The sequence below is a fragment of the Zophobas morio genome, unplaced genomic scaffold, assembly GCF_036711695.1.
Source record: "Zophobas morio isolate AGI-343-1 ecotype UQ-CSIRO unplaced genomic scaffold, CSIRO_AGI_Zmor_V1 ptg000024l, whole genome shotgun sequence".
NCBI classification, from domain to species: domain Eukaryota; kingdom Metazoa; phylum Arthropoda; class Insecta; order Coleoptera; family Tenebrionidae; genus Zophobas; species Zophobas morio.
In genome coordinates, this window is record NW_026972129.1 from 5,956,810 (window position 1) to 5,984,270 (window position 27,461).

Consider the following 27,461-nt stretch of genomic DNA (forward strand, 5'->3'; position numbering starts at 1 on the left):
GTCTCTTGCTCCCCAGTGCAACGAACCAAGCACAGAGGGTGCATAAGACATCCCCCTCTACTCAGGAAAAAAATCCCACCTTAGTAGAACGGAACCAAATCTGAGCAGTCTTTTCACATTTTTGTTAGATTCATCGACATAAAGCTAAAGAGGTAGTTTTTCGAGTAAAGCTAGTTTCATTCCCAATTAGAGCGATCTCAGTCGAAAGCAATATCTATATTTAATTTTATATATTTTAGTAGTGAAATCGTCTACTATATAAACCTATATTATTATTTTGTACGGACTTTTCATTATCAATATCAATATGTGTCGTGCTGACAAATGTATTTTGTTAATCTGAATTTATTTTTATTTGTTAATTCTATGCTTGAATGTTTATTTTAATTTTTGGTATATTATGAATTGTCCTGTTGGGTCTTCCTGTTATTTTTATTATTGTAGCCATGGCATCTAAGGACAAAAAATAAATCATGCCGCATTTTCTTCCAAAACAATAGCAATCTAGTTAATAACAATCAGCTAATTTTTACGAATACCCTCAATAATATTGGCGATTTTGACAGTGATTTGTATTGAAGATGTGAATTGCAAAACGTATCAGTAAATATACTTATACACTTAGTATTATTAGTATAAAAAAATAATAATAAATAAATAAAACTTTCAGATAGGGATATGTTACGTTAGACTGTTTCGAAAAAAGAAGAAACTACAAAAAAATTGGTTTAAAATTTTATTCAAAGAGAACAGGTATTGGAAAATATTCAGAAGTTATAACATTCTAGACTAGTGATGTAAGTGTATAATCCAAGCCGTATAATACCACGATTTAAAACCGTATTATGTGGTATGTATAAAATGTTTTTATACCACGCGTAAAAAATTAAATTTTTCGGTTATGTTATTGTAAATTATAATGAAAGTGTTTCAAGCTGCCAAGTGCTGTTTGTCAAAACGGGCGGCCCTGCTAAATATAAAGAGTATATCAATATAAGAGAATATTTCACACTAATAAGAGAGAATAATAAAAATATTTATAAATATAATTTTTGCAGCGGCGAATAGCTACTTAAGGGGATGTTTGCTAAAAGAAAACTGTCGGATTTTTAATTTTGCCGTGTTATTGCCTTCACAAGAAGTTTGCGTGTAGAAAAATAAAGACGAGAAGTAGTGGTAGGCTGGTTGAAACTCAGGAAAGCTGGGGTGTAATTTATGACACCCATAATCTCTGGTAACAGTTCGGCACCCGCTTGTCGTGTATTATTGTTCGATTTTCGTTCGTCAACAGTTCAATTTTCATATACGAAAAAAGACTACAAGAAATTAATAACAAATAAAAATTTGAATATGTACAAAAATGAACATCGAAAAATTAAGACAACAAATAGTAAGTCCAAGCAATTATAATCTAATTGGGAAACTGATTGATTTACAACAAAAAAAGCACTCAGCCGAATAATTATAAATGCAGTTATTTTTCGGACACACAACAATCACTTTCGCAACACTTAAAAAGATTTGTGGCAAGTAAAACAAAATCAATTTTAAGTGTCCACATAGCTCTACTGAGTGTGTCCCTATACTGAAATGCAACGAGAAAATCACCAATTTCGGCATCACTACGTACCTATATGTCATGATGTAATGCAAATTATAAAATAAACTAGAGACTAATAATTTGTTTCGTTTTTATTTATGCGTATTTATAAATATACCCAATTGTTTTACTTAAAACTAAGTACTTCAATTATTTGGTTTATATATTTCAATTATAACTGGTTCCCTAGCTGGTTAGTATCGGCTAAGTTCAAACTAAAGTGGTATAGAAACTACCTGTGTATACTGAATGGTTATCCGGCTAATTATAAGGTTTATGGTAATCTTTTATTCAACAAAATAAAATTCTTTCAGGTAATACACTTTGATCTTTGACAAAAAGCCGAGAAGCAATAGGATTGGTGATTATATAAAGTAACAATAATAAAATTTATATTAGTAACATTGGCTTACACTTTATGTAAGTGTATAAAAACATCGGCGGGTCTAAAAAACAGTAATATTTATATGTACAGAAATTAGGGAATAAAAGCATAATAATAGTAAAACTAATCAAATGATGATTAAACTGCATTTTTTGTCTGTAGTTTTAGTAGGTTTTTGTCATAATAATTCTGATAAAAGTTTTTCCCACTTTTTCGTGGCTTTGAAAGTGGAATCTTCGACTTTCGTCCTATTTCAAAATATACTCTTTATATATTTCAGTGGTCACGAGTTCGCTAACTACACTAAAGTAAATTTATGCAAAGATTAAATTTGTCACCGAAAAGATGTCGGAAGTAATAAATTATCCCATTGGTCCAAGAACGTTCGGTGGGTGTTATACCCCGATCCGAGAGAGACCGCAGTAAGAGACAGCAAATGGAACGGATAAAATAAAGCTTCAAACATGATCAGTTTTAAATCAAAATTATGAAGTTTTATGAATCGAATTTTTTTTTCTTTTTGAAATATTGTCACGACCGGGTCAGGGGAGAGATTGGTAGAGCTAAGGATAATTACCCGATCCGACGTTAAGAATAAAAATCCCAAATACATTAAATAAACTAAATATATTTCAACTTACATTACAAATTCCATCCTTAGGGGGTACGGTGCGTCACTTCACTTCCCTCACTTTACCTTCTCCCTATCCCTAGTTAGTACCGACTGCCCCTTTCGTCAGTCCGCACTGACCCCACCTAAGCTTCAGCTGTCAGCAAAAAGAGGTTTTTGCTGACATCCCACAAGCATGGCATGAGGCAATCTTTACATAACTAGGGCAACTCGCAGTTCCGTGACACATCTCCCTCCTTAAGGAACACTGGACCTCCAGTGTTTTACAAACAGATATCTCTTAACTAATACAATGCATAAAACGTACATAGCCACAAATTATCCATTTTGCAAACACAACCCTACAAAATATACAATCATATTAGACTTCACTCCTACTTTACTACAATAACAAAGATACCCAACGATACAAAATGACATTCTTCTGGTCGACATACCCAGGAAGACCCTACCAACATTTTACACACTTGAATAAGACAAAAATTGATTTAAGGTATTTATCTTTTGAAGCAACTATTTTAAAATCTCTCGCGACAAGCAGCACTCTCTTACTAATTGCAGCAGTTGATGAGCGCTATTTTAACGTCCCTGCTTACTGGCCGAAGTCCCGTTCACCACCATTTCCTTTTTGGCAACACTCAACCACTATGAGTCCAGTCTTGTTAACTGGAGTCCTCTTTAAAGAGAACTCGCCGTCGTAGAAGCTTGGTTCTCGAACGAGAGCGTCGTATGCGAGAGTGATGTCAGGGCCTCTTTTTTTTCCATGCTGGTTCTGTCTCGAGCAAGAACGCCTTATGTATGGTAGGTGTCTCCCGTTGCCAGACCCGGTTCCAGAACATAAAAAAAAGTTCATTCATTAGAATTACCTTATACTCCTACAAAATAGATAAAGCGAAGCCAGTACACACTATCTAAATAACTTTCTAAATCTATGTTCAATCTCCGATCTAAAATATAAAACAGTGGACAACTACTTATTATCTACATATAACCTACATATGGGTAATACATATATGCCTGCAGGCTTCAATCGACCTGCACAGATATTGCCTCAGCATTTGTCTAACGATCTTTTTAATCGAGAGTCCAAATATTAAGACAAGATCCACAGGTGATAATATATATAATTTACGACGCGTCATCTACAGTTATCCTAACGGCTTCCCCCCCTTGTAGTAGAAGGGAGGTGGTAGGGTTACATGTTTGGTTGGGGGAGGCTATCGCTGGGTGGTTGGATTTCCAAAATATATATATTAATAAAACAGTTAAGATTAAATTCCAAACAACTAAAGTAGCGGATGTATGTACACCATAACTGTCCGCAAAAGAAAAAATTTGTGGTGATTCTGGAATATTTGCGACAAAATTTTGGAGAAGTTTATTCGGGGAGGTTAAATTTAAATGCGGAATAGTCAATGACCAATTTGGATTAATACATTCCGAAAAGTTGTTATATGATGGTAACGAGTGGGTATGAATGGGGTTAAGAATGAAAGATTTTAGATTCGACCACGCTGCTGGAATTATGTGATTTACGTGGATGCGAGGGATAGTATCTAAGCAGGGAAAACGTCTAGGTATTATTACATCATGCAGGTAAACAAGTGCACACTGGCAGTGAAGTTTTATTTTTAACGCACCCAATAAGCTTCCGAATTCAGTTAGGGTTTTATTACTGCTGGGACAACTTATATAAGCGCCTACCTTTAAATTTGTTATTATAAATAAATCCTCCTCGACTTCTGTGATTGTAAGCGATGTCGATGCGTGACATTTCATGGGGCAGTGATAACTTAATTCCTCCACTGTCGCACCTTCATATAATTTTCGTGCACACGTAGGCCCATGAAGTTTATCCTCTCCGAATCGAGGAAGAAAGCACAGCTTGTCGGAGTGCGGCCTGCACTGATGCAACCCCAAACCAGAAATTTGTCGGTACAAATTGTGCCTCCGGTGTCTAGTGTAGGGAGCTTCTGCCACCGCCAAAAACAAGGTGCTGTACTCTATTCTGCAACTCTGATTGTACCAACTGAAAGGTGCAGTTATGAGCTCAAACAAACTCCTCCTAATGCCCTGTTGTACGATGGGCACTCGTACTACCAGTGTTATGTTATTTCCTGAAATTACACAATCTGTTATTGGTAACTGATAATACCTGTGTATATCCGTGACAGCAATAGCTAAATCGTGACCTGCTTTGATTAATTCCTTTTGAAGTTCCATTAAGTTCGCTTGAAAAAGTTGGGGCCGCAACACCTTTTCTGGTATTTGGTGTTGTCGACATGACAGTTTTACGTCCCTTTGTTCCAACGCGCGCCACATTGTTACGATACGTCTAGTATTCTGAAATTGATTTCCTATTAAAGTGCCGAAAAATCCTTCCCATTCATTCGTCTTGTTCCTAAAATTTGTGATGGTTTTTTCCATTTCTTTAATCCTCCTTTCCGTGGATTTAAAAGCCTCCGGAATGCTCCTGCCGACACTTCTATTTGTCCTCCAACGCAAGAATTTTGACTGATTAGTAAGATAGCGAACAGCCTGTAGGAAAGCCATGTTAATACATTTATTTTGAATTCGTTTTACCTTAAACTTAAAAATTGTACTATTTGTTTGTCTTTTTCCGACACGCAGGCTTACACGTTTGAAAAGTTCTCGTAAACCCCCGTTAACAAAGCATACATTTAAAATAAAAACTAACACCCAACGCTTTTATATAGTTCGACAAAATTATCTCATTATAATGGATGCAAAAGTAGATCAATGAAAACATTGTTTATTTGTCGCTACTCACCTGTGGACTCCATGGATCATTATATTTTAAAAGTCGACTTACATGTACAACTTCTTTTTTCGAGCCTTTTCTAATCTCGTAATCCACATCCCCCATTTTTCTTATCACCGTATATGGACCGAAATATTTTAATAATAATTTTTCACTCTTTCCCACTTTTCTAATAGGAGTAAATATTTTTATTTTTTCCCCAGGCATGAACTCAACGTGCCTATGTTTTTCGTCGAATCTTTCTTTATCAATATTTTGTTTTTTATAAATATTTTCGACAGCCCAGTTCCTAACGGCCAATGCCTTTTCTCTAATATCAAACACGTAGCTTGACAGCGGTTCCTGCAGAAGATTTGCCTGCGTAGGTAAGACTGCTTCTCTTGCATAGACAAGCATGAATGGAGAAAACTGAGTGGTATCTTGACGAGCTGTATTGTAGGCGAACGTTACGTGAGTTAAATACTGGCACCAGTCTTTCTGGCTGGTGCTTGTGAAAACGGCGAGCATGTCGGCGAGTGTTTTGTTGAACCTCTCTGTCAGTCCGTTACACTGTGGATGGTAAGCTGTTGTAAAATTGTGATAAACACCCATCAATTTCAACAGTTCTTGTACCACTTGCGACCGAAAGTTGGTTCCCCTATCACTCAAAAGGTATCTTGGGCTTCCATGTCTCGTAAGTATTTGTTCCAAAATAAACTTGGCCACTGATTCTGCTTTAGCATTAGCCATCGCCCGAGTCTCAGCCCATCTTGTTGCATAATCTGTTGCTACAACTATGACTACATTTCCTCTCTTGCTCTTTGGGAATGGTCCCAAGATATCTATGGCTACTCTATCAAATGGCAACCCCACTTGAATAGGTTTTAGTAGTCCGGCTGGTTTCTTATGTTGTTCGCCCTTCCGCGCTTGACAGTCTGCACACCCTTTTACAAACTTTTCCACATCTGACTGCATAGCGTCCCAGTAAAATCGCCCTTTAATTCTATGGAACGTTTTTGCTATCCCTAAATGTCCTGCCAAGGGTTCGGAATGGTGTGCAAAAAGGATCTCGTGCTTCAGATGATGCGGGACTACTAGGAGGTTATCATTTCCACTTGGTATTGCATTTTTTTTGTATAAGACGCCGTTGATTAGTGTAAAATTTTTGGATTTTCTCCTCAAAGCTATTGTCGACTCGTTGTTTTCTGGATCCTCAATTATTTGTATTAGTTGTTGTAAACCCGGGTCTTTCTGTTGTTCAAGGCGAATATCTACGTTGTCCAGCAGGAAGGTAGGTACGTCGAAAAGGTCAGATTCTTCTTCAGGAGCGGGAAGTACTGGATTGCGTGAAAGGCAGTCGGCATCGGCGTGTGCTTTACCATTTTTATATATTACCTGATAATCAAATTCTTGTAATTTGATCGCCCAGCGAGTTAACCTGCTTGTCGACTGATCTGCGTTTTTCAAATAACAAAGAGCGTGATGATCCGACTTTACTGTGACGGGGCGACCATGAACAAAGTGGCGAAAATGCACTAAACCGTATAGGACTGCTAAAGCTTCTAATTCTGTGATTGAGTAATTTTTCTCGGCTTTTGTTAATGACCTGCTGGCATATGCCATAGGGTGCATCTGCCCCTCGTATTCCTGAAGTAGAATCACCCCTAGACCATCTTTACACGCGTCTGCTCGAAGTTCGCAACCGATATGGGGATTGAAATGCACTAAGACGGGAGACTCGCAGAGTTTATTTTTTAGAACATTAAAAGCATCCTCTTGTTCCGTATCCCATTTGAATTTGAAATTTTTTGATAGTAGTTTATGCAGGGGATGAGCGAGTTTAGAAAAATTTGCGATAAACTTTCTATAATAATTGGCTAAACCTAAGAAACTTTGCAATTGCCTAACAGTTTTTGGTCTAGGAAAATCTCTAATTGCGCCGAGCTTTTCAGGATCCGGTCGTATGCTATTGTTGTTAACAATGTGCCCCAATACTTTCACCTGCGTAGCTGCAAACGTACACTTTTGAGTTTTTAATGTAAGATTAGCGTCTCTTAATCTTTGAAAAACTTCTTTCAACTTGTCCAAATGTTCCTCAAAAGTTTCTGAAAAAACTATCACGTCATCGAGATACACTAGAACGGACGACCATTTCAGTCCCCGAAAAACTCTATCCGTTAGATCCTGGAAAGTCGACGGGGCGTTACACAGACCGAAAGGTAATTTGTTAAATTCGAAAAGTCCGAAACCCGGTGTTACAAACGCTGTGTACTCTTTAGAGTTTTCGTCTATTCCAACTTGCCAAAAACCGCTAAAAAGATCCAACGTACTGAAAAAGTTAGATTTTCCGAAATACGTAAGAATTTCATCTATATTACTTAATGGGTAATTGGATTTTTTTGTCACCTTATTCAACTTTCTGTAATCCACGCAAAATCGCACTTTTTCTTTTTCGCCTTTCTTTTTTACCAAAACAATTGGGGAGGAGTACGGAGATTGGGAAGGTCTAATTACACCTTGTTCTAGCATTTCCGTGATCTGCTCTTCAATTATTTGGCGTTCTTTTGGGGATACTTTATATGGTTTGCTTTTAATGGGAGTACTGTCTGTTAATTGTATTTTATGTTCAACTAGCTGCGTAGAGCCTATTTCGGTTAGGTCGTCCGCAAATATATCACTGTATGAGTTAATTAAATGTTTAATTGCTTCATTTTGTTGAGAGGACAATTTAGAGTCAATTTTAACTTCGCGATTTTTCGTTTGGCCCGTTTGTAGTTGATTTATTAAAAATAAGGGTTTGTCTATCACAAGTTCTTCTAGGTACGCAACAGCAGTACCCTTAAATAATTTTAATGCATTATGACCTTGAGATTCTAATGTTCCTGACGTAAAGTCGTCTGCAACATTTAAAATGAGTCCTTTTTTGACCAAAAATTTGTTATTGTTTGATAAGTGAGGTAATGTGATGTCCCTGACGTCTCCATTTAAGGTAAGCTTTACCGTAATTTTCGTATGTGGGTCCATTTTATAATCTTTTGATAGACATAGTTTTAATATGTGTGTGTTTCGGTCGCCGGTTTGCTGCAATTGATCACTCGTTTGGGCAGAAACTGAATCACATAGAGATGTCTGGTGTACAGTTACAGTGTTGTAATCTTGTGAATTTATTTCTGAAGTGGAAATTGAATTTTCAAAAATATAAATATTAATAGGTGTGTCTTTGAAAATGTAATAAATCATACGGATAATTTCGGCAACTTTAATTTGGGTATTATTCACAGCTGGTTTTTGTAAATACATGTGTGTAATATTCTTCCTCGTTACTATTTGTTTTAGTTCTTTTAGAACGTGCCATATCATTTGATAGTTACTTGCCACATTAAGAGTAAAATTTAATTTATTATCAGTGGAATATATTTTGCGTATGTTTAATTTATTTTGTTCATTGAACAACCATGTGACACAAGGGTAACTGTTTCTTTGGACTTTCACGGTAGAGATGTTGCAACTAGTGATGGTGTCAAAAATGTCAAAATTCGCTTTTGCGAAGGTTTCGTATGTGTCTTGTTCTTGAAGGTCTAGGTCTTGCCGTGTCAGTAATTTGTGGTCGCGAAGTGAATCATGTATGGTGTTGACTTGTGTCATAGTTTCTTTCTGTTGAATTTGTGTCATTTCCGTGTTATCATTCCGTTTTTTGATTGCACGTAATGTTTGCGATATGTCATCAACGCATTGTTTATAATAAGTCATTTTAGGAATGTCGACTAAGGTGTTGTTGTACCACTTAACTGACCTACGTTGCGTATAGCTTGTATGTTGTGAAACATGAAACGATTTATTCAGTTCGAAAACTTTACCTGTCAGCATAATCGTGTTATCTTGTAAATTAATGATAGATTTTTCGTTGCATAAAAATTCCATGCCTAAGATAATTGGATAGGGTAAATTCTCCACGACGTATGCTGAAATGTTTTTTGTATGATTCATTACCCTTAAAGTCAGGGAGGTTGTACCTAAGACAGGAACTTTCGCGTTGCCCGCCGCTAAATTATAGTAGTATAATTTAGCATAGTAAACACTTCAAAGAATGTCCATGACTTACTTTAATGTGAATTTTATGACTATGATCGGCACAGTCGGACCTAATATTAGTGTGATTTTGAGCATATTTGCGATTTTATTAGAGCAAAACAGGTCATTTTTTCTCCAATTTTATAAGTTCCGGACACTAATAGCATATCAAAGATATTGTAAAAAAAAAAATTTAGTTCAGATTCCAACTAGTTGTCTAGTATTTGTGAAACAAAATGTACTGTAAATTCACTGAAAACTAAACCGATAACATCACCTTAAAAAAAGTTCTTAGAATGGTGAATCACTTGATAAAATGTTCATGTCCGTATTAAACAACTTTCAAAAAAAGCCATTTAAAGGACGTGTTACTACAGAAACTGCAGTAGATGGTGAATGGCGTGAGTGCTAACACAGCCAATAAAACTCTAGCTCTGGTATCTTAAATATGATACACTCTGTATTTGCGAGTACTTTCGTGTTTTTTAATGCAATAGAAAAAAAATTCATATTTACGAGTACGACATGATTTACTGTTTTTGTGTTTTTTATTATATTCGTGAATAGTGTATACTTATTTTTCTACTAATTAATAAAAAGTCAGATGATGTTTTCCGTAAACCTAAAAATAAAAAAACTTTGCGTCAAAATTTGAATATAAAATCATATGAAATACCGTATAAATCGGTCGAATTTATACCGTAAAAATAAAATACGGTATTTTTACAGCACCATTCTAGACAAAAATGACCACGTGCAAAAGATGTACATAAAATTTTTATTGAAGATAAACATGTTGTAAACGTTAATAGTGGATATGTACCTACATGCAACATGTTCTGGTTCAGTAAGATATTGTAGTATTACATTTTTACAACTTGTGGAGATTTTGTTGATAAAGGTTCAGTTGTTATTCCATGCTGCCGCATGCTGTTCGTCAAAACGCGCACCCTTGTTAAATATAAAGAATATATAAATATAAATAAAAATTGACAGAAACTGTGGACAGATAGACGGAAGCGGGAAACACATTTTTTCGTGCTCTAGGGGTCATGGCCCACTGAAAAAAAACAGACAGTCGCCCAATAGGACTCGACTAAAATAGATACATACTTTCTTAGCTTACGCTCGAAAAGTAAAAATAACGCATTATATCTTAAGTTTTCTTAAAAAAAGCCTCTAATGTCTGAAACTAGCAATCCTAAATATCTTGAATTGTCTACATTTTCAGTATCAAAGGTCTTGGAAACACTCTAACTAACTTAAATGTTGTTTTCTATGTTGCGAAAAATCAAGTAGGTATAACACATCAGTTTTAATTTTGAGGGCAACCCTTTTAACGGCAGATATGGCCTTATCACGTTGATTCCTTGGCCCCGGCAGCAACCTAGTCGTGACGCCTAGAGTACAAAAAAAGTGATCTCCCGTTTCCGTCTGGCTGTCTGTCTGTCTGTATGGCGTCTGTGTCGACACGTAACTGGTTGTTATTAAATTTTTATGTATATTAGGAGTATCATGTACATGTAAATGGTAAAACGCTAACTAAAACTTGGCAAATCATTACAAATGGGAGGACGTCATCTCCAAAATTTATAGTAATAAATTTTATTTAACTGTATAAAATAACATAACTTGTGATGTTTGAATGAACTGTATTTTTAGAAATAAAATCAAATTTCTAAAACAACATTTTGCAATTTAAGTTTGAAACTACTGCAAAACTGAATGCTCTGAAGTCTTGCAAACGTTTTACGAGGTGATCGTAATCATGGTAAAGCGTTGTACAAAATTTATTCGTTTGTTTCCTCCGAAAAAATGAATGACGTCATCTCAAAATTTTGCCTAATAAATCCTGTCTGAAATATGCAAAATATTATGACTCTATACTTGTGGTTTATCAGTACACTCATAGTTTTTAGAATTACTTATACAGGGTGACTTAAAAAAATTAATGAATGAGGCAAATTATTTTATTGATTAAATCAAGAATGACTCACTCCATTTTCCCGAAAATTTGGGAATACAGTCCTGTTGTTATTAGTGTTACACTGCATCTATCCAAATTAATACACATGTCTTTGCAAAAATGTTGATGACGTCATCACACAATTTTCAACAATCACCTGAAACAAACGCGTACCACACTTCTTCTCCTTTACTTTAACATTATATACATATCTTTATTGTGACTTATAAAAGTTATCATAAAAAAAAAAAATTCGCAAAATCCACGCTTTTAATTTTTCGAAAAAGCTAGATTTGTTCTAATGTACTTCAGCAGCGAGGGACTGCTAGTGGGTTGCTAGAAGATATTCTTTAGAATAGCCACATCTCACGTCACTTGATTTTTTGGCACTTTAAGTAAATGGTTGGCATAATTAAACCAGGATCTTTGGAAGAATTAAGAGAAAGTATTGACAGAGTCAGCAAATGACTCCGGCATTTTTGCACCATGTCTGGAAGCGTTTGAAACAATTGTCAAGGGCGGCAAGTGCCCCCCCCCCCCAAATTACAACGTGGGCGTGGCAAAATAGTAACTTTTAATATTCAAAAAATTATCCGGAAATTTGTGTCATACTTATCAAAACTAATTTTTTTCTCTTGCTCCACTTATACAAAATGTATCAAAACTTACATCCACTTACATCTAAAGATGTTGTGTCTTGGATATATGATATGTTGCTAATGAAGTGCTGATAAAAGCCGGAGACCGAATCATGGCTGATTTAGATGTTTTGTTTACACCGTTGCTATGGAAACGGTGCGTCTGGTGGCGGTATTAAAGTGCAATCGAGTCGCAGTTCCGATAGTGTCCAGAGAACCAGTAACTCAACTGCGGGTTTTAATTTTCATTCTGCGCGATTGAAATTGTCTGATTTTAAATAAAAATAATGAATTCAGTTGAATATTTAATAAAAAATCGTCCTCGGTGTCAAGACGGTAACATTTTAGTGAAAAATTTAAGGAGAGCCACCCCCGATTGATTAATAAAAAACGTGTTCATGGCAAAACGAGAGACTTTCGTAGATATTTTAATAGACGTAACACGTATGATAAATATTCTTGAATAATCTTTTCGGTAATACAGACATTCGGAAACAACTAGACACCGCCTATATTAATAATATTCGGGTACAGGCAAGGGTCGACAAAAATCGCCATATATTACGCCCATTGATAATGTGCACAAAATTTTGTGGAGTGTTCGAATTTGCTTTACGTGAACAGGATGAAAGCAGGGAATCGCAAAATCCAGGTATATTTCGAGGTCTGTTGATTTTACGGCTGAATTGGACTCTGCTTTATCAGATCATTTGAAAGAAGCAACGGTGTTTAAGGAACGTCTAAAAGTGTCCAAAATGAACTTTTAGATGACTTCAACGTAAAATTAATAATATTTTTTTACTTTTATTGAATATATTTTTGTATTTTTTCCGTCACACAATTTCGTCTATTAATTGGTAATAACAACCTGTTTTATATCTTCATATTTAACTCATCAATCAAATTGTGTTCCCTCATTTCAAAAGGTCACGAGCCGCCACTGTCATTTGCATGGAAATCAGTGGAGCTTGTAATTAATATCGTATAATATTAAAGTTCATTAATTGTTACTGTAATTAATTCATTATAATAAATTTAAAATATATGTTGACTAGTGAAAAATTAATTAACAGTTGGAAGAAGGTATACTTAACTATAGTTAGGTATTAAAACCACAAAATACGTGTTAGTAACACTATTTTAATAATTTAATAGTACAACAATGGTAGTCCCATTCATATTTGGTAAGGTGAGTAAAGTAGGTAAATATTATCCTTTTAGTTTTAAACTTAAAAAAATGCATCTATTTTTAAGCAAATTGAAGAACAACCTCAAAATTATTTATAAAGCTAGGTAGAGATTCCAACTGAGAGGTCGCTTGACCACCTTGCAATAAAAATTTTAAAGCTGGGGACCGTAGGGTGCAAACAACCCTTAAAAACTAAAATTGATGTTTTTGGATTTTTCTCGAAATAAAACAGCAGTAGGTGTTATTTAGGGTGGTTTCTTTTCATTCAAATACCCTGCACAATTTCTGTAGAAAATTGCATGCAAATGTAGGCGTCGCTATTACCTGAACACTACGAAGCCAGAGACCATTTACTACACCTGGGTGTTAAAATCAAATTTATCAAGCTCCAAGTTTTAAAGGATACGTTTAAACAGATAGATGGTAGAATTTTTACTGTCAGTGTTTGCTAGTCTACAAGTAAATATGCAAGGAATAAATTTAGGTGTGGTTCGTAATGAATAATGATTTTCACAGTAATAAGAAAAACACCATTCTATAACATAGACGTGTGAGATATCGGATATCTTTCACACAAGCAGATTAAAGATTCAAGCTCTTCATATTTCTAGGCCACATAAAATGACCGTGAACAAAATTTGTAAGTAAGAAAACGTATTTTCGCTAAAAAAAAATATATGGGTGTATTTTGCTAAATAGACCAATCTGAAGGTGTTAAATAGAGACAGGGAGATGTTGTTTTTACTGATGTTTTCTAATTGAGCAGCACGAATTACTAAAGTAGCTAACGGTACAGATATACAAAACGCTCGAGACAAAACGATCCACCCAAGCTGTTTACAGTAATCTCGATAAATCATTTTAAAAGAGATAAACACCAATTTGCCGTTCCACGCAGACTAGTGAAACATTTTTGTACAACCATAGAAGTTTTTGACGACGATTCTACTTTTCTTTAAAAAGTATTCGTCAAAAACAACAACGAACAATGCTATAGACATTGCGAAAGTGCTCGATAAAGATGCATGACGTCAGTTGATCATAGAGCATGATTCGCTAGTCCGACTGACAATGAGTGAATGTTGCAGTACAACACAACTGCCAATGCCGTAACCTAGACTAAATTAATTGTTTTCCATTCCAACATTTTTACTTTCATTGTAATGATAAAACATTTCGTCTCATTTACAATTTAGAAAATCTAATCCAAATCGAATTTCACTTAAGTAAATAGTCAAGAGATAACAAAAATATGTGAAATGAAGGTCATCTAAAAATAGTATAAGCGACCAGAAGGCAACAAAATTTGTTTTCTGCTTAATCGTCTCTGCTAAATCTCTTGGCGTTGGAGACCTCGGAAAGCAACATCGAGCATGCGCTATCGATATAATTTTTACTTGGTGCTGTAATTTCGATCAATTCCATTTCTTAAAGTAAAAAAAGTCACCCCAACGGCTGAAAGATTTGTTCATTATTAATGGCATATACATGGGTATTTGAAATACGTACAGTTTTATCGACGTAAGCTACGCTCAATTAATAGTCCCAGACTAAAACAGTTGATTTGAAAAATTAATTAGCAAAATTTGGAAATTTGCTAAATATGAAATCGTACTAACTTTATTAGTATCATATTCAACGAGTAGTGTTAGCGTATACAATATAATGACTCTTTTGCTTCATACATTTTATATAACGGCCCGCTCGGTTTCTCCTGCAGCCTAGTTATTCAGTCGCCGTTACGTACTTTGTTTTTCAATATTGTAAGTTTTTCAAGAAGTATTTAATTTCAGAAACTTCTTGTGCTGCTGTAATTCACAGGGAGAGTATAGCGAAAGGTCTGTGTGATTCTCGCGTCCGTAACTGAGCTAAAATAATATGGGTCATGAACCCAAGACAAGTAAAAAGCGTAAAATGTATAAAAGTAAGAAAGAACTTTAATATAAACCCAAAGTTGACGTCAAGTTGCTAAACATTTATCAGAATAGGGTACAATAGAAGGCGCGTACCGGTTGCGCCGTAGTCGTATAGCACGGTTCCAACATTTGGCAACGCCGCTCGACCAGTCTTTCTCGACGTCGCTTTTTATGACACAGTGAGTACGGTAACAGTCAAAGCGATAGTGGCGGCACTTAGTTTGTGTTTTATAAATTAAAAAAGAAGAAATGTAAATTCTGTATTTCACCGGGAATTACATCAATGCCTGTAGATGTTGTCCGCAGCCTATATTTTTGAGGTAAGCCCACAACATTATTGCTGTGCTCATATATGGTGAACTAACCTTAATGTCACGAACAGAACACACCACAGTCACTGATAACGTAGCTGCTTACGGCAATTATTAGTGTTACATGTGTAGTGAGTGTTAGAAAGATAAAGTGAGGTTATGTGGTGACACTTTCAAGATGGCTAACATTCTAGATGTGGGTGGGGGAATACGATCGTGATCGAAGGATCACGAGTGGTTTACGAGCATTGCGCTTAACTCCCCACTCTCTTACTTAACTAAACCTATATAACACTCATGGAAAAATAGATTTTTCACAACCAACGTAGTGTTTTTCTGTTTTTGATATATTTCTAGAACATCTAAAATATATACAGATGTTCACTTTTATTGTATTATTTATCAGTGTCGAATAATTGCTTATTTGATATTAAGCAGTAAAAGTATAATTAATAATATAGAGATTATACATTTATATACGGATTTAATGAATCGGAACTCTCGTTTGAAATTGTTATGAACGATAACTTATTAATCAAGTGTTAACGATGCTAATTTTAATATATTAACTAAGGTTAACAATTTTTTACAGTATGTTCTTTATCATAAAATCATGCAAAGCAAAATTCAACAAACATGAGATTTGTAAAATAGAACACTTTGTCAATGTATTCTTTTACGTTTTCTTTTTTTGTAAAAGAAGGAAAATGTTTATTATGGTTTGTTGCGATTTATAAATAATAATTAAATTTAAAAGGACACTACTTTTGTTGGTGGAAGTTTTAATAAATTACTAAAGACTTGTTATTATGTGCCATTTTGCATTAATTTTTTTTTATATATATATATATATAAAATATGGCTATATTTTTGTACACATTAATTACTACTGGTGTTATGATTACAACGGTTAAATGAAAACATGTTTTATATTCAGTTATTACAAGTCTTGAAAATCAGCCTAAAGCCTTCGGAATGTATCGTCAGACCACGAAAATTATGTAATGAAGGAGCATACAGATAGCTTGCATATATGAAAAACGTTTGTGTAATCCTTTTGGAATTTGATATAAAACAGTTCCTAAAATAAAAACTAAAAGCATTGTCTTTGTTGAACTACCTCCAAAGTGGTTTTACGGCTTGAATGTGATACCATTTGTCTCAAATGACGTATATTTAATTTGGATAAGCTTTTGTTACGTGGCGATCAATGGTAAATTTGACCGTCCCATTACAGTCGAAATATATTCAAACTGGCTTTCGAAAGTTTTTGGACATGATAATAGTTAAAAATATATATTTCATCGCCTGATAATAGTTAAAAATGATTTTGATAGTTGTATGTAAATAAGATATTTTCATGTAAGGTCGATAAGAAGATTTCGAAAAAATATAGAATTCTTAATAATTCCGCCATTTTGTCGAGCGAGTACTGTGTGTTCGGCTGCTTTAGCTCGGCGAGTTCATGTTACGCCGGACAGGGGAGTCGCGTTCATTTACCTCTTGCAGCGATGCCACTTTTACACTGCGCCAAAGCTCGTAGAAAGTCAAAATAATTATTATGACGTGGATAGTTCAAAAATATTTTGATATTTCCGTATGTGGAACTTTCTTACGCAGTGACCTACTCGCGGATAAGAGAAGTAATTTATTGTCAGTGGAACTGCTTTTGGTTCAAGGTCATAGTAAAAATGTCGGGCAAATATGTCGTAGCCAAGAACTTTGGTAATAGATGATTACTAAATTTACTAATTGTAATTATTAACCGCGTTAACGTTAAAAGGACAACAAAATCTCTGAGCCGAAATATATTTTTTTAATACCAACGTGACTTTGATTATACCCTACAAGAGACGAACATTTTGTATACATATACGGTATAGTTCAAAAAATTAAACTGAGGAACTTTGGTAATTAATCGTACACAGTAACCGTACATCAATGAAAGTCTACAATTTGACGTACTGTCGTGAATTAAACATATAGTTTTAACAAATATAACTGTTTTTGAATATTGCAAAGTAGATTGCACCAACGCGTGTAAATACAGGGGACCGGTTAAAAGAAAAATGGGTGAATTTTTAGGAAAGTATTGGCATTATAAATTGAAGTTTCTCGGGAACAAAGTTGTTCGAGTATGATTGCGGTGCGGCAAAAACAGAACCGCTCGCGCTACAGTATTCCTATACCGTGCTCCCCCAGAATCTGTAAATAGACTCGCCCAGTCTGGATGCAATTTTGGTCAATCAGAACCAAGTGCAAATGTGCAGTCAATCGGCTTTTGGTTTTTTGTTCATTAACATTTTTCAATTAGAATTTGGTTAATATTCCTAATACAACTGAACAACTACAACTACAATAAAAGTAAAAAGAAAACTGAGTATATATATATACTTATCTCAAATTAAAAAATTCAAATGTAGATCGCTGTCATATCTGGAATTTTGGATTTTTGTTAACTTTAAACTGTGTGAGTTCGATAAAATTGATTTCGTTTGAGAACTTATACGACAATGCTGTGTTGCTATTACTATCGACTAAAACCCAATAAAATACGACGTTTGATGAATTCTACTGAGTAAATAAAATTTTGTATAAGATCACTAATTAAGTATAGTCCCCGTTTGTAAACAAGAATCACTGTGATATGCATACGTGCTAAAAGGTTTCATATACTATTTAAACTTTAAACGAGAATATAAATCTGCCAAAGTTCATCTAAACTAGTCTTTTTAACGTATATTTGTTTGGTCATCCCTGGCTCTGCGACTAATCGATTTGGGACATGTTCTGAAGACTTCGGGCAGTTGATCGGATAAATCGGTTAAAACTGCAGTTTTTGGTGAACTCATCATTTCAAATTTGTTAATAAAGACGAAGGAACTTATTAACAACACTATTTTCTAAGTGAGTTTTTGGAATGTCGACATCAATTTGCATTTTTCTGGATTTGGAAAATAAGAAATCAAAAAGTATGTCCACGTTGAATGTGGGTTAGTCCATTGTAAGCACGAAGGGGAGTAGTAACAATCTATTGCGTCGCAATCTGACTTGAGCGCGTTGTTAGCATAGCCGTAGCGCAACGGTTAGATTTACGTAACGATGAAATCATGAAATAACTCAAGTGCGCAAGTCATAGATTTTTTTAATGTAAAAACTGGTAACGTTTATCAAAAAATTTAGCAAATATAATTTTCTTTTGCAAATAACAGTAATTGTTGAGGTGCAAAATAATTCTCAGTACGGGACCGCATTGAACAATTTCTTTTGTCTTACGAATTGTTGTTGGTCGTTATTAAATGTCAACATGTAACAAATACCCACTATATGCTTTGACAATGGTACATACGTAGCGCGACAATTGTAGACATTCTTGGTGTCAGTTTTTCTGACGGACACCCCTCGCCTGCGCTATTGATGGACTCGTCCAACACTATAGCACTGTATGGTAGACCATGGATAGATTTTATTTCTTGTCCATAGTTATACATACTAACTTTTCTCTAAAACGATTTTACACAATTATCGGCGTACGTGGTCGAGTTGGTTATTTTTAAAATAACACTCATTTTCTTAAATTAGATTTCCAAATATAGCAGTTTTGATTTGGTTTTTCTTTGCACATTGTCTGTCTCTTAAGCAATATTGTAGCTAAATTTCTGGTAATTGCAGTTATTTGGGTGGTGCCACGCACAAATAGAAGCGGAATATTTTTCCTTTGCTTGCCCTCGAGAGATGCTATCGTAAAGTCACGATTAATCGAAGTTGCATAGGCAGTTTTCAAATGTAAAAAAGTTCTTCCTAATTTTTAGCATTACCAATTATCAACAATCTAATCTGTTGCCAGTTTGGTCATTAGAAACAGACAAGAAACGAGTCAAGTAATATGAGGTCAACAACGTGCGCATGCGCTCGCGACCACTGCTTTTGTACGACCTTCATCACATCTCTAACGATTTTTTCATTTCGATGTTGTATTTCGTAAATTTTGCGATTTTGGAAGCGAATCTTCCACGATAATTTCGCTCGATTGTCTTGTTTTTCCAAGTCTCGGATCTTCGCTGCGACTCTATTGATTTTCTGGTGCCTTTTTGCTACCACTATCGCTTTTCCTGAAGTTGTTTACTTTTAAATCATGCTAGTTTTATCTGTGTTGTTTTGTACTTGTCATTCAGTTCACATTAATCCTAATTAATTTAAAGTTAAAAATGTTGCGAAGAAAAAATCTAAAAGTGTAACCGTTGAATGAAACAGGGTTTACTGGTTTTAAAAAATAAAAATAAAACTTCTATCGATTGAAAATAATAATATATTGGCCGTAGCTAAAAAGTTTTTCCATATAGGCGACGTCCAAGTGCGCTAGTTTTCTAGCCGTGCGTCAACTTGGCTTACTTCCACACCCACATTCGTGGGCGCCTCCCAAGACCACCGTGTTTGTACTTACGTATTTTTGTTCAATAATGCCCAAAGGACTTTTTCCCATCATGCTGGGGGATGCTATTGGATCAAGGTTGTTCCTAAATGCAATGTAACATTTAAAACAAGGGAAGATATTAATTGTTTTATGCATTATGCGCCCCAAGTTAGCACTGCTAACACTCAACAATTAATATTAAGGGACTAATATAGGTCCTCAGGTGGCCATTATATGATCTTCTTTGTGTAGACAAAAAGTTAGTTTTTCCAAACCCAGTTTGGCATTGGCGGAAATCAGCACCGTATTTAGCAAAAAACGAAGTACGTTTAGAAGGTATGACAGAAAGATATATTTTTCTAGCATCATTTTCGGCCCAGGAAGTATTTCTGGTATCTTTCTGCGCATGTGTAATGGGAGGATAAAAGTAGAATGCACCACTGTAGAATATCGGACCTGCAGTCTCCAACTCTCGTTGTGAACATTTTGCCGCTGCCGTTCCACTCTAACAAATAAGTGATACTGGCAAAAATTACGGTTTCGCAACAATCAATAATTAATCTTTAACATGGTAATGTATAACGGGATAAATACGTCTCTATAACCAACTATATTGTATTACAGGTTATATATTATCCCATAATTCAGTTGTGCTGAGGTAGGGGTGGGGGGAAAACATGAACAAGTTGGCTATTTTACGATAATATAAATTTGCAAAAATCCTAATGATCATTTTGTTTTGAAATGTATTTACAGTGTTGCGATACTATTAGAATCAAAGTATTGTATATTACGTGGCTATTCTCAAGGTTATTGACATCATTTAGTCATCGGGCTACAAGCGTAGTATATTAACCGATTGATAAGTCGATTGAGTTAAAATCAAGAGGTGCTTTTAACAGATTTTGTAGTGCATTTTTTTTGCAAAATTTAATTGATGTTCATGTTTATGAACAATTAATAATTTTATAATTTTATCGAACTATTTAGGAAATGGTTGTAACTTTTGACAAATTGTGTACAAATTTAATGGTTCAGATTTAGTTTCATTAGATAAACTGTATATAATTTCATTATTCCAGTGAATATTTGACTTTTTCAATGTTGTAAATACTTTATTTGATTCGTACTTTAAAAGCGTGGCACCTTTAGTAAGAGAAAGGCCGAAAGATTGCTCACATTGCAACAAAACAATCGTTATTGTTATTGTAATTAATTGTTTCCTTAGCAAAATACCATGCAAATCTAGTAAACCATGAAATTTTGTTTTCAAATCATGATGTTGACAGTACAGTTATTTGACACTATGTGACAGTTATTTGACCATAAATGTCAAACTGAATAAGGAACGCGTTGGTGTTGTCAACATAATTTTTTTATCATTAAATTTCAACGGTTGCTGGGCGACTTTTTTTTCGATCATATGGTACTACGAACTTTATCCCAACCTTGTCCGCAAAATGATTTGTTGTTTTGTTAAGAACGAAGTTAAATATTTATCAAATGTAAAATTAAGTTATTTTGGCTATTTCTGTTCAAATGAATTTACCATTTCAAATGAATACTATATAGATAACTAAATTGTCTAAATTTAAAAATGTACATCTCTGTGCAAAAAAGCGTAGTACAAGTCCTTTGAACAATTTTTCTAATTTTTAATCTATGTGAAAATTGTTTTTCATTGTTGCTACTATGGTGCCGTACATACCTTATTTCAGATTAACTACTAATTAAAGATTAAATTACAAACTAAAATGAAACTATGCTTTTTCATTGAAAAGAGGTGTACTTTGGTATATTTTGGCAATTAATGTTATGCGGGATTAATGGTTAAATTACAGTTGATTTAATGTTACTAATCCATGCGTTTCGTTCTTATAGTCAGTAAACATCTAACAGAATTGGAGCAAGTCATTTTTGAAAAATAAAAGAAATGTACTATGAAGTGCCTTAAGAATTAAGGTTTGTTGATCACTTATTGGCAATTCGACAAAATAGATTCGATTGTCGGGTACTTATATATTATATAGTCATAAATGGATTGCACATTTTTAATACTTTGGACAACTGAATTTACTGACACGTATTGTCATTCTAATAAAAATGAGATAATTAGTGGTGTGTTACTGGACGACATCTTGAAGTATGAAGTGGTTGTTGAAGATGTTTGTCTAATCTGGTACAAATTGGTTCCATTTTATACTTAATTACAACAGTTTTATATTTAATGAAAATCTTGACTCCTTCTTGTATTGTATGCCAAAGAGTCGAATAAAATTTTTCATTAACAACATCCTAAATCTCTGAAAATGTAGTAATGCAAATTCGTCACGTGTATTTGACTAAACTGATATTAAATAGCGAGCAGCAATTTTTGTGAACGTTTTAGTGTGTATCACATTTAAAGATTTTTATTCTTGTTTGTCGTAGTTATAATTGCGTTACTTTTCTTAACACCAGCCGCTGGATTCCACCTAATCGATACATAATATTCCATTATTATTTTAACATAGTCGGGTTTGTTTCAGTTATGATGCCATCATTGGACCACTGTATAAGTAATTCATCAGAAATGACGACGTTAACAAATACTTTGGAGGTCTTTGACACATACAAACATCGCGATGATAAAGATTCCGATGAAGAAAGTTTTCATCTTCCCTTGGACGATGACGAGTCAGACTCGAGTTAGTGGGTGTTACTAGCACGATTAATTTTTTCTTAACAATTATTTGTTTCAGAAGTTCAGGATTCAGTTCGAAACGGAAACGGTAATGAAACTGAAGACGACATCTTAAATAAATTTGAAGGTGCATCTGGCGCTTTGGATCATATCGATTCTCAACTAGAAGAACGTTTATTAAATGAAGAGGAAGAAGAAAAGAAAGAAGCTAAACAGGAAACTGCCAATACGTCCACAAAAAAGTTAGAGTCAGACTCCACTCAAATTGTCGAAAATGGCATTCACTCACATGAAGAAGGTAAAGATGAAGATGTTCGAGAATCGGAAGCAAACTGTACTGCCTCAAAAGACGTTGCCGATCTTCAACCCGAGACAGATAAACAGTCGTCGCCATCTACCAATCTGTTGGAAAAATCTACCGAAAATGTTTCAACTACAGAAGAAAAACAAGAAAGTCAAAGTGGTGGTATTTTGAACGAGACTAATGCAGAAAAGGGGGCAGCGACAGATATTAATGAAGACTCTAAGAGTGATGCCACTGAAAATAATAATGTTCCTAAAGTAGATGTAGGTGAAGAATTATCTAGTACTAATAAAGATGCAAGTGCAATAGACGCACTAAAAAACACAAATGAACACTTAAGTGTGACTAAGGTTATAAATGCGGCTAAAGAAGATAAACTAAATGAAAAATCCGCAAAAGACAACAATGACTCACTGCAACCTATTGTTGATGAACCGTCTGGTGTTAGTAAAGAACAAAAGGATAACAAAGATATGCAATCCAAATCTCAGGGAGACGTAAATGAAGATGCGTCAAATGAGAATAAATCTGCAGACAAGGGTGATGATCTGAACGAATCGTGTAAACATAACGAGGATTCCGAAGATCTGTTTGATATAAGCATTATTAGAGATGCTGAAGAGGATAATGCAGAAAGTGCTTATAATGAAGCACATGCTGAGGAAAATCAAATTGAAGAAAATGAAGAGTATGATGATAGAGCTGATGACAAAATGGAAGACGATTGCGTTAACGATAAAGGAAGCAATGAAGAAGATGACGAAATGGAAGAAATGGATATTGATAAACATGAAGATCACTTAAAAAGTGATGACGTGGATATAGAAGAAGGGAACCTTAAACTAGATTGTGATGCAACTAAAGACTCAGTTAGTGATGGAGAAGGTGAAAATTGTAAAAAGACTGATGTAGTGCAAATAAGCAATGAACAAAAAGCTAGTGAAAAAACAAACAGTGTAGAAAAACGTGCATCTGAGTGTAGATTGGATGAAGTTACAGGAAGTTTAATTGGTGTTGATGGTAGAGAAATTAATTATGAAGACGATGTTACAGAAGAACATAATGACAACGAAGGTGAGTCACAACGGACATATGCTATGTAACCTGTGCAAAGATATCAATTGCTAAAATGTATTGAAAAAATATGACTCCAAAAAAATTCATTAATACACATTATTGTCAGATATAAATAATGGTGCTCCATGAGATGCACAAATCAATGTGTCTGCCATAAATATGTTAATTAAAAAAAAGTGTATTTTAATTATGTTTGGTTGACTCTTGTTATAAAATATCTGTTCGTCCCTCGAGTAAAGGGACAAAGGCAGATTTAAGGACTTATCCTGGACCGTTTTTGTAGTGTATAATTTAAAATTTTATGAGCCGCTAAGTAGTATTTTTGTTGAGGTAACTTTCCAGAAAATTTTGGAATTATCAAAATACACAATATCTCCAAAGTTCCAAATTTTCTTCATAATGCCATCCACAATAGTTCACAATTTATACTATTTCGTCTTAATACGGAAAAATGGTTTTAATAGACGTCTAATTTTGATAATTTTAAAATGAGTAAAACATAATAAGTTTCAAAAATCGAAATTTTCTTTTTTGAACTGCGTCTGTTTATAAATAAATGCAAGGAATATTGGAAATTTCGAACTAGCATAGTTTTCTAACGTCTTCAACGAATTTTAACTTATCAAATAAAATAAATAATCTGTATGTCGATAGCTTAGTAACAGAAAACACAGTCACGTTGCGTGCTTCATTCACAGATCCACTCAGAAATTCCTTGAAAAGGCCGTCAGCGGAAGATGGTGAAGCCGGAGCAGCAAAAAAGTTACGCACTGAACAAACAGTTGCCGTTGAAGCTAAAGAAAAAGAGAAACCTAAAGAAAAACTGCCATTAAGAACACTTTTATCTCTATCAGATTTTATGAAAACTAGAAAGCACAACAGAAGACTGACTATGCAGGATTTGGAAGAATTCTGTGTACAGAAAATTTGTGAGGCAATAGTCCACAAAAGTGAATTAGGAGATGTCCATCATCAGTTAAAATTACAAGAGCAGCTGATTGAAACAATGCGGAAGGAAATACAACAATTGACAAAACAAGCTCGAGATCTCGAAATTGTAAACAAAAAATTAATGAACGATTTAAAACAACAAACAGCCACACAGAAACCATTGAATCCTTTGAAAATAACAAGATCTGTAGGTTTACAAGTTAAATTTACTCCTACTTTCGAGGCCAACCTAAAGAGGAGACAACCCAATCCAACAGTTTCTAATCAAAAAGTACAAGCACAAACGCCACCTGCCAGGAGCCCAAGGGTCACCCCAAATGTAGTGACAACAGTTAATAGACAAGTAAGTATTGTCTACTAAGATTGAATGCACAGAGCTGAAGATTGTTAGTGAAATAACGAGCATAAGAGGCAATTCTGAATCAAACTTGTTAAATTTAAAGGGTGTTAAAATGCAAATTTCCATAGTAACGAGTTAAATTCGTAAATCTGATTGGCTGTTTATTTTTTAACAACCTTTAAATTTTAACAGGTTTGATTCAGAATTGGCCCTATAGAACTTTTCGTTTTTTATTTATTTTTTTGCTGTGTCCGTTTTTTAATCCAACTGAGCCATTTTTTCTGTTTACGTTGCAACAAACACTTCCTTTTAATAAAATGAACATTTGCTTCATTGTACGGGAAGTCATTCAAGAGATCTGAAATGCCATACACAACACAAGGCGCAGCACTATCGCATGTTCTTCAAATATATGCATAAAAATATAAAGTTGTAGCACATTGTTGTATTTTTTTTTTTTTGTGGATTTATGAATACGACTTTACGTTTGGTAAACTACATACGCACAGTACAGCATTCCTAGTTGCCAATGTTTTAATGGATTAAAATAGGGCTAAACATGATAAGTACAACAGACAAGCAACGAGGTGTTAGTAGAGGTCAAAGCTCGCAGCTTGTGTGAGCGTAGGCCAAGCGACCTATTGTAATTGAATACAGAATTGTGAGTCAGTTATTTAGATGCCCAAAATTATTAAGAATTTGAAAATGTATCTATTTAACATTAATAAAAAATGGATATGGAACTTTAAAATGAAAACTTAGTTCACTGTTTTAGATATTTTCGAATATTTTTTTAAAAAGGCATGTAGTCTATTTAAGTTGAACAGAAAAGTAAATAGTAGGTTTTTGGAAAAAGCGACTTCAATATAACAAGCAGAGGAAGAGGTAGAATCATGTTATACAATTAATTATGTGTATTAGTGAAAATAGCGAGCTACTAGGAACGAGCAAAGCTTGGAGTGTATTAAATACGCTACTGTGTTCTGAGTCAAAAATTAAATAAATAAATAAAGTTTCTGTATTAAATGCTTCTCCATCCGTTATAACAATCAGAGTCTATATCGTTATGTCTTCCCTATATAGGTGGCCTCGCCGCAGAAACAACAGCAAGTTCAGTCAAAACCAACTACACCTTTGTTATCTCAAGCTTTACAAAATCGTCGGTCTCTGCCTACGGATAACACCAACAAAATTCCGAATCAAACAGTTCGAATAAAACCAGCAGATCCAAAAAGTGGAACTCCGTCGGCTTCTGTTATCGATTTGACAGACGAAGATGATAAAAAGGACAAGAATAAGGCCACGCCTGCTAAAATAGTCCCCTCGAAAAATATAACAGTACCGTTACGAACGACCCCCATGCGAGTTAACGCTACCGCACAGGGACTCCGACTGACAACGTCTCAAGGAAAAGTCTCTCCTATCACTTCGGTAGTAACATCAAGCACACCTCAAGTGATGTATGTCGTACAATCTTCGCCTCAGAATGTTCTTACGTCGCCTCTTGGGCCTAAAGCTGTCGTGGTCAATTTTCAATCGGCCAATGGTGTTCTAAGTATGTTTTCGCATTACGCATGTGTAGTATATATCTAATTTGTCATTACTTGCAGCATCGACCTTAAACGGATCAGCCGTTTCTGTCATTCCAAAGCAAGGAAATACTATTCAGCTGAAAACAGTTGCCCCCACGAAAACCTTGCAAAGTAACAAAATCGTAAAAGTTTCCAACAAACATCCCGCGCCTTTGCCTCCTCCGCCCGTCGTTAGAATAAATTTGGAAAAGCCCCTTAAGCCGATACCTCCCAAGCCTCATTTAACCATTAGGAAAACAGATACAGGTATAATTCTGCAGTGGAAGATGCCATACGAGCTAGATATGTATGAAGTCATAGCCAGTTATCAGTTGTATGCATATCAGGAAACTAGTGCATTGCCTAGTACGGACATGTGGAGAAAAGTCGGTGATGTTAAAGCGCTTGCGCTTCCGATGGCTTGCACATTGACTCAATTCGCCGATAAAAATAAATATTACTTCGCAGTGCGTCCTGTTGATATTCATAAACGAATTGGTATGTTTAGTGAACCAGAAGAAATTTCTTTGTAAATATACACGTCTTTGTAATTAGATAGCATTCATTCGTTTCATTTGATATTTAATAACTTATGTTTATAATGTGCATTAAATGACTTACGGAATTAATATAGTTGTTTTATTTACTTTTTT

At 34.7% G+C, this 27,461-nt stretch overlaps 1 protein-coding gene across 3 annotated transcripts; it reads left to right on the plus strand.

The window, feature by feature from the left end:
- Positions 1–15,311: 15,311 nt before the first annotated feature.
- On the plus strand, positions 15,312–27,437 carry LOC135135653 (activating transcription factor 7-interacting protein 1). Of its 3 annotated transcripts, none has more exons than XM_064064776.1 (6): positions 15,312–15,477; positions 22,411–22,569; positions 22,624–23,943; positions 24,645–25,240; positions 26,321–26,792; positions 26,848–27,437. In XM_064064776.1, exons 2-6 carry the CDS (start codon positions 22,413–22,415, stop codon positions 27,339–27,341), a joined length of 3,039 nt encoding a protein of 1,012 aa, XP_063920846.1. In that variant the 5' UTR covers positions 15,312–15,477; positions 22,411–22,412; the 3' UTR covers positions 27,342–27,437. The 3 variants fall into 3 exon arrangements, with proteins under 3 accessions (XP_063920846.1, XP_063920848.1, XP_063920847.1); XM_064064778.1 differs by having other exon boundaries at positions 22,627–23,943; XM_064064777.1 differs by lacking the exon at positions 15,312–15,477 and adding an exon at positions 20,329–20,453.
- The last annotated feature ends 24 nt before the right edge of the window (positions 27,438–27,461 follow it).